This window comes from Durio zibethinus, chromosome 1 (assembly GCF_047325235.1).
Source record: "Durio zibethinus cultivar Kanyao isolate XHJ-2024 chromosome 1, ASM4732523v1, whole genome shotgun sequence".
Taxonomy (NCBI): domain Eukaryota; kingdom Viridiplantae; phylum Streptophyta; class Magnoliopsida; order Malvales; family Malvaceae; genus Durio; species Durio zibethinus.
In genome coordinates, this window is record NC_143162.1 from 26,184,235 (window position 1) to 26,193,050 (window position 8,816).

The 8,816-nt window shown below is 33.2% G+C and overlaps 1 protein-coding gene across 1 annotated transcript; it reads right to left on the reverse strand.

Moving 5' to 3' along the window:
- Positions 1 to 914: 914 nt before the first annotated feature.
- Positions 915 to 8,580, reverse strand: LOC111312183 (protein S-acyltransferase 8-like). The gene is made up of 5 exons (XM_022912220.2): positions 8,248 to 8,580; positions 3,400 to 3,585; positions 2,505 to 2,810; positions 2,160 to 2,393; positions 915 to 1,736 (listed from the first exon to the last, which is right to left on the reverse strand). The coding sequence occupies exons 1-5, from the start codon at positions 8,284 to 8,286 to the stop codon at positions 1,230 to 1,232; spliced, it is 1,272 nt and encodes a 423-aa protein (XP_022767955.2). The 5' UTR covers positions 8,287 to 8,580; the 3' UTR covers positions 915 to 1,229.
- Between the last annotated feature and the right edge of the window lie 236 nt (positions 8,581 to 8,816).

Below are 8,816 nucleotides of genomic sequence, written 5' to 3' on the forward strand. Positions count from 1 at the left end.
AAACTGAAACAACTTAAGTGGTGCATATTGCTCCCCTTCAACTTAAAATAGAAATTGAAAATTTGTTGGTTAGAAGGATAGATCCATGAACTAATCATTTTCCATGTCAAAACTACCATTTTTTTTATTTGAACTTATTAAAATTTAAACTTTAATCATTGAAATTAAAAATTCAGTCATCCTACCAACAAATCATCAACATCTAGATAACCTTTGTAGAATAAATCAAATTGATTTTTTAACCAATAATTTTGGACTACAAAAAAAAAAAAAAAAAGATAGCTTTCTCTTCTTTTTGAATATTGTCACCCCCTATTCCATGTATAAAATGCGCGAGCATCACTTGCGAGCTTCCGAGATATGAAAATAACAAATGAACTTATTGTCCAAACAAAGGAGTGCTCGAGTTTCTTCGGACTCTACAAAAGTACGCGTGGACATTGGTTGTATCATCAACCGATGTTTTGCTGTTTTTTTTCCTTTTTATTTAACAGCAAAGTTCCTAAACTTTACTCCAGACATTTTTTATGATCACTTCGTATGAATTTTTTTATGTGGAAATTACTGAATTTATAAAAGGATTATTTTGTTATTAATTTTTAAAATTTTTTTACTTCAAAAAAAAAAATCTCTCGTTTCTACATAATGTAAAAAAAATAAAATATATAAAGGGAAAAAAAAATCCATCTTGTTACATTTTGTGATGACAAACAAGAAAAAGAAAATTCTATGAAAGAGGGATAATTCACAGATCAAAACAGAAACTAATGCAAGTTAAATATAGATAACTGAAAGCTTCCTAATCCTAATTATCGGACAGAGAGCTTTTAGATAATTTTGTGAGGAGCAGGAAATAAAAACAAAACTAGACATTCCACCAAACGTTGAATATCATTTCAACAATGCTAAGAGAAGAGAGTATAGAAAGGAAGGCACTATTCATTTATCTTCTCAAAAACAATTACAAAGACACATTCCTATCCCATGGACTGCTTTCCAAAAGAAAACTAAAAAAGAGAAGTACTAGAATTCAAAAAAAAAAAAAAAAAAAAGAAATAAAAGAAAGTTGATAATACATGCTTTCACACCTAAAAGGGGAGTAAATTTCACTCCCCGATGGATAATTGTCATTCTCTAATCAATTGAACTTCCCCGCCATACGAGGAAAACACTATCCAACAGACTGCACATCATCATTCATGCAATGGCAAACCATACAAATTACCCCATCATTGTCTAACTTCTTTTGGAATGATATAGCTTCTGCTTTCAGTAACGGTGGAATTGGCAAGGACATCGGCTGCAATTTCCCAACTACCACTTCTCCTTCCCCAACTTGAGTGTCTAGTGTCAGATCGAATTGTAGGAGCACGATGATCTGAACCTAGAATAGAATCAGCCTCCAAGGTGGTATAAGAAGGGCCGTTGCTCCCTCTACTGCGGATTTCCTCATCAATTTCCTCGATATTACGCCTCTGGGAGATCTTCAATAGATCTTCACCGATCTCTAGATCATCCTCAACCTTTGAACGTAGATCTCCATCAAGATCTTCTGCTTCTGCTTCCCGGCTACTTGGTAAAGTAGGCCTTGGTACCTCCTCTTGAACAAAAGCCCGAAAATTGTTCTTCGAGGGCTTTATTTTTGTGCAAAATACTTCAAGAAAATTACTTGGACAACCCCGATTGTAAACATTGATTCTGTTGTCAGCCCTATATCGAAAGTTTTCATAGGTAGTCTGAAAGACATGAAGGTGCAGTAGTTAACTCCTAAAAAAACTCGAGGAACTAAAGATAAAATGGAACTTTGTTCCATACTATAAAACAACAATGTAAAACATGCTCCCCCCCCCCCCCCCTCCCCTCTGGCGACATTCACACCGACACCCTCTATACCCAATTTTACCATGTTACTAGACTCAAGGCCAAAAACTTACTAATATTTTTCATTGCAGAATATTTTCCATATGCATTTGCCAAACTCTCACAAGTTAGAGGGCAGAAAAAACAATATAAGGCTTCGGTCAATTTTTATCATACTTAAATCAAGTCAGGAAATCATGTGCCATTCAAAAAAAAAGTCAAGGTCTTTGTAATTTTGAAATAATTAAGATCAAGCACAACTTGAGCCATCATACAGCAACCAGGAGAAATTAACAGACCTGGTTTGTTCCAACGAGGTACAAATGAAACCCAGTTAGCCCGCCTACAAACCACAGCGAAATGAAACAATATGCCATTAGTATGACAGATGGAGGAGATTCCTGCATTGCTTTCCAAACTGTTCCATGGTGATCATCCATCAGAACCTTGATGTACAACGCTGACATGGAGAACACATAGATGCAGAGAACAGTTGCCGAAGAAACGAACATAAAGAAATACCGGTAATTTCGCTGCTCATAAGCACAACAGTCAGCCTCCTAACAAAACACTGCTCAAGAGAAGCAAGCAAGAAACATCCAGATAAGAATCAATAAACAGGTTTATCAGATAAAACAACATACCTGTCCAATGCATTGCCCCACCCAAGGGCAATGGTGATCAAAACGCTCCACACAATTGCTGCAAATGGAACAGTGGGAGCAACGGGGAGGGCGATAGAGCATGCATGTGTCACAATACTTCACTCGCACATGAATTCCATTAACCATAACTTCCTTGGTTCGAGGGAACTGACGGCTGGGTGTTTGCCTACCCCCAGCCTCAGCTGAAACCGAAGAATCATGGCGGAACTCTTCCTCTGGTGGATGTGAATTGCGTGGAATGATTCCAGGGTCCCGGGCTGATGTGAGCAAAAGAAGAATCAACACCTATCAAAATAAACTGTGCTATTAAAATCAATAGCAATTTAGACAACCCAAAAGAAAAAGTTAAAAAAATAAGAGATAAAAAGTTATCCAAAAGATTTACTACTTTAAAAATGCATTCACCATATAACATCATGTCAAGAAATAAGTAGGCGCTATCCTAAATTCCTAATTTTATCTAAGACCCAAGAAGGTCAAACTTCTATGAGAACTCCACTTCCAGTACAAATTCAACAACTGATCTAGATTATATGAAAGGATTCCATCATATATTCCACCAAAAAATCTTTTAAAATTCAGAAGATCAACTATCTTATGAATTGGGACATAAAAATTGGTTTACTCTAGATTGTGAAAATTTAACTTCAATAAATGCACACAAAAATTTTGTTCAGAAAATTTACGACAGAGACAATTGTTGAGAAACCCCAACAATTAAAATTGGTACTCCATCTTATCCATAACTTGCAGCTGGTAAAGTTCTTACATAACAGTTAACTCTGCTGGCATCCAGGGTGATCACCTCAACAGTAGTTGTTCTAAAACCTCAAGAAAGAATTCAAGCAATGAGGAAAAGGTGAAGATGACTTACATAGATAGTAAATACAATTGCTACCACCAGAATTGAATATCCTGCATTGTGTGGAGAAAATGCATGCTGAAGATGCCTTGCAACAAATACACAAAAGATAATAACAGGAACAGTGATCAGCAATAAGGTAACAAGCAGAGACCTAGCATCTGGCCCAAATATCAGCCTCCCACCAAGGATAAACTTCTGCATAAAGTATATAGAAGAGGAATTAAATGCTAAAGGAAAATCAAGGCAAGATCTATCTAGACTGGAGAAAGCAAAATATAAAATAAAGAACGTGCTATCAAATTTCTATATTTTAACAATGATATTCTAAATGTTATTCACAAATTGCACTCCATTTATTAAGTTTTGGTCCTAGTTAACCTACACCCATGCTGCCATGCATCCTAAAGTAGTCTTCAAAGTTCTAACTTTCATTTACCTCCAACCTAAGTCTCATTTACTAATATCATCTAAAAATATGCTCGGTAAGTTTATCCATGACTAGCGGAAAGAGTGAGGATGTAAAGTAGTTCCCTGTTGTAAATATGTGATAATAGTATTTTCACCAGTTTCAACACTTGTAACTGCTTCCTCTACATATCCTCAATAACATCAATATAAATCTAACGGTAATCCTTTATTATAACTTCTAGCACAGGACCCTAATTATCAAAATGGGGGGAAATTTAAGCATTACATTCAAGTTTTGATTTTTGCCTCAATGTATAGGTTAATAAATGCTTTAAACTTTTTCAATTTTGCTTACTAAATATAAATTTTATAAAAATTCAAAAAGGGAATAACATCAAGAGCAGAGAGATTATTGAGCAAGCAAATTTCCTTGACTAATAAATGCTATTTAGATCAACATTTGAGCATTAGATCAATACTTTGCTTATACAAACCTACACAATTAAAAGTAAGGCTCCTAAAAGAAACAAAAAGGATAAGGCTATAATCAAGAGAAACTCTTAACCCTCAACAAGCACTCAGAGCAGTAGCAATCATGAAATTTTCCTACTCCTTATACTATATTCATATGATTGCTAAAATGGTCTTAGCTCTCTCATTCTATTCAACTTTGATCTGGTCTTTTTTTTAACTACAGAAAAGGATAAAAGGGATACCGGAAGCCCCATCGAAATAGTTGAAATCCTCATACACAGAAAATTTTACAAAACTTTTTGTAAAGTTCAAAGCATAATTTCCTTTTGGAATAACCTTCTCCAATTAAATAATATGCAAACTATGTATGCACTTTCTTTTTATTAAATCATTCATCTTTCAGGTTTGTGGATACCGTAATATGATTAGATAAAACTATCAAAAAATGTCGAAAGGAAACCTAGCACTCAAAGGAGGACTCTAAGAGGAACCAAGCAGGGACTTTCAATCAACTAATTGCAAAACACAATAATGGTAGTATCACAATGAATTACAAAGTTCAGAGCAAGTTAAATAAAATCAAAGGCTTACAAGGAAATGGCCTTAACCAAAGAGCTCATAACCCTTCAATAGTAAAATATAATGCTTGTGTGGCCCATCTTTCAAACAGCTTCACTACACTACAAAGCTTAAGTTGGACTAAACATGGGTATGGAAGGAACAGCTTTACCTTCAGTATTAAAAACAAGTTTCTAAAGACCAAAGATTGATGCTCATTGTGCTTCAAAATAAAGCTGCAACGCAAAGCTGATAGATATAATTATGCTAAAATATGAAAAAAAAAGAAAACCCTTGACGTATTCAAAACAGCCCTTATATTATTATTTCATCTAAATAAGCCTCTCAATTCTTATTTTCTACCATCTAAGCCCTTTTGTCCTTAAATTAATGATATGTTGGTATATTTTAAGACATGTAGACAATAACATGTCAAAAAAAATGTATACATGTGTAAAAATAAGAAAATTTTAAAAAAAGATGGTCTAACAACAAATTTTATTAGTTGATACCATAATTAAAAATAATTATAAAAAAATTATAAAATTAATAAAAAATGAAATGTCTAAATTTATGTGAAAATTAATAAAAACAATTAATTATTTGACCATGATCGAAAATAATTAATAAAAGAAAATGTATATAAGTAAAATCATTATTTTATTAATAAAAAAATGTTTATATGTAAAATTAATAAAAGAGGAAATGTCTATAATTATATGAAAATTAAGAAAAAAGATTAATTATTTGATACCATAATTGAAAATAATTAGTGAAAAGGAAATGTCTATATGTAAAATTAATAAAAAATAAATTAAAATTACATTTAGGACCTCCAATGCACATATTATTTGACTAAATATACATATATTTTACTTGTGTCTACGTGTGTATACACACACACACACACACACACACACACACTTATGATAATCATTTGTAATCTAACACATTGAACATTAAAGTCATAAAAGTAATTTTATTTTTTTATTAATTTTATATATTAGTACTATTTCTTTTTTAATCATTATTTTCTATCATGGTACCAATTACGAAAATTTTTTATTAGACTACTCCTTTTTTGACATTTTCTCATTTTTACACATTTTTGCCATATGTACATTTTTTGCCAAATCATTATCCACATATCCTAAAATATATCAATATGTCATTAATTTTACTATAGAAAGGCTTAGATAGTGAAAATAAAAGTTTAGGGGTTTATTTAGATGCAATAATAGTATAAGGACTTAGTTCAATTGTTTTGAATACTTCAAGGGCTTTTTTCATATTTTAGCCATATAATTAAGTTTTGCATGAATAAAATATATAGTATTAACTATTTCAGATAATTTCTGGATTCAACTTCTCAAAAGAATCTATTTCACTAAGACTTTTTTTTATAAATATTTAGCATCACTTCTTGCAGCAACTGTAACTGAGCAAAACAAGCTCATAACACAATATTCTTTCTAAAGCTCAACCAGAAAGACAATTAAAGCTCAAAATGAATGTTAAAAATATCATTCTTAACAAATTCAAACATCAGGAACCATCTTTGCAAAATTCAATAGACAAATTTTAAACAAAAACATCAACACTTATCTAGAACTTCCAAAGAAGAAAATTTGTGCCATTGCCATATAAAGTAGAAAAAATCTAGCAAAATCCATCAAGCAATCCTCATAGGCTATTCAGTCCTATCTAAGCAAACATAAATGATAGTAAACTGGAAAATTTACCAATCAAATCTACTGAAAATATTAGACAATTTTTCCCTGTTCATCATAATCTAAAGCCTAAAACTATCTCATAGTTGACTACACTTAGAGCCTTTTCCAACAACCTAGAGCCAATAGTAAAATCCCAACCATGCACTGAATGAAAGTTTAGCTTGCATATGAAATAACTATAATGAGCTTAAATGTGTTGTAAGAAAAAAATAATTTATACTCATCTAATGGCTTAAAAAGGCTAGCTCACGTAAACATTTTTTTCTTGCCACTCCACCCAGCTTCTTGATCATATACTGATTAGATCTCTTAAATTTTCTGAGAGCCATGAGATATGTAAACCACTCAATAACATTGAACCCAATCTCAATAAATCTCATCACCACATGTAGATCATCGCTACAGAGCATGACCAAAAACATGCTGCAATAGTTTCTGTGCACCTCTCAAACAAAAAACATCAAACATTGGATCTCTAAATTCTTTGCATAATCCACTTAGTAATAATATAGAACCCTGCATTGCTCATCCCCCACCCTCCTAAAAAGTTGCTTGAATTTTCTAATTAGTGTTACTTTCTTCAACTTGACAATTATTACACATTGAAACATCCCCATTCCACCACTAGAAAGGAAAACCTGGTCAATTTCACATCCAAATAGGTAGTGAATGTCACAAAAATAAATAGCAACCATCTTTATCATTATATACCTTCAAAGGCGGGGGGGGGGGGGGGGGGGGGGACCCAGGGGATTGAAAATTTTTGCCTGTAACTTCCAACAAATGTGGCTAAAAAATCACAAACTATGGCCACGTTGTTCATCTTTCAATTCAAACAATACTTTTGCACCGATCCCTTTGATATAGATATTGCCACACTAATAGAGTAGAATGTATATCCAAAGAATCACCAAGCCAAGCAAAGCAATGCTTCATTATTGTGGTTTAAAATTTGGAAAGGGTAAAGTAGAACAGAAGAGAATCCATCCCGTTGAATCTTCCACAATTGCAACAATTTGGAATGTTATAATTATAATTATGTTATTTCAAAGAGGACATTGCTCTCAAACATTGGGAGATGAGAATGAGTTTCAAATTCTTAATAACGCCCACAAAAGTGTGACAGCTACAAGCACACACATAGAACCCTTAAAACGCAAAAATATATATCAAGCATGGAGTCTGCCTACTGTCCCCAAAGTGGTTTGGCATAAAAGCACTCCAATTCTACCTGAAAATTGTAAGGCCATACTCCGTAACTCTACTCAAGAATTCACAATTGACTTTCTTTAAACCCAAAGCTTCTCCACCATTTGGTCATAAGAGTAAATTGCAAAAGCTTCATTACCAAGAATGCATCCTTAACCACAACTCCTAGCCTAACTTCATCAATGCAAAATAAATCAACAAACTGTCAAAAACACGCAAAATATAAAAAAGTTCATTATTTTCTGCATGTTTTCCCCATTTTCAAAGTATCATAATTCATAGTACAAAAGAAATCACCTCGCAGAATAAAAACTAATTAGAGCCCCCATTGATTAAGAACGCAAACCCCAAAATCCCACTAAACCAATCAAAACCCAACTCATTTTTCTACAAATTAAACAAATCTAAACAATCCCCAGATGCCAGAACGAAGCATTTAGATAGAAAACCACAAAAAAAAAAAAAGAAGACATACATTTCTTCCTTTCCAAACTTCGTAAACGCGCCTTTCCATGAGAGAAATTCCAACGCCTCCTCTTCCCTCTTATAGCTTTATTGTATTACGCTGGAACTGAGTCGAAGATTTGAAACTTGTGGGGGATTTTCATTTCATTTAAAAAAAATCACAAAACCTCTTCTGGCAAAAACCATCCTCACCACACTGAAAATCGTGCTCCGTATGATGATTGAATCGTAAATGCCAGAGTTGGACCCTGGTTTTTTGGGTATTCAATATTTAATAAAAAGGGAATTATTGTAAAAAAAACAGAAGTGTGTGGGTTATTCGCGTTCTGTCCGTGAGCGAGATGGGAATTTTTAGGACTTTGCCTTTTCATTATATTAAAAAAAAATACTGGAGGGAAAAATCACGCCACTATATCATATTTTTCAAACTAGAAAAGGGCATTTGCTTTTTAGGTTTATGACATGTGAAATTACTAATTTGCCACTAGATTATCTTCCAATTGGTGGGTCCAGGCTGAGATGGCATGATGAGATTGGTGGCGAAAGGACAGAACATACCTGGGATTTTGTTTGTTTAAG

Excerpts from the sequence above, each read along its gene's own strand:
- LOC111312183 (XM_022912220.2), bottom strand. The coding sequence starts at position 8,286 with ATGGAAAGGCGCGTTTACGAAGTTTGGAAAGGAAGAAAT. Across the intron at positions 3,586-8,247 it reads AAGTTTGGAAAGGAAGAAAT|AAGTTTATCCTTGGTGGGAG; the intron begins GTATGTCTTCTT and ends TACTTTATGCAG. Across the intron at positions 2,811-3,399 it reads CAATTGTATTTACTATCTAT|GTGTTGATTCTTCTTTTGCT; the intron begins GTAAGTCATCTT and ends TTATTTTGATAG.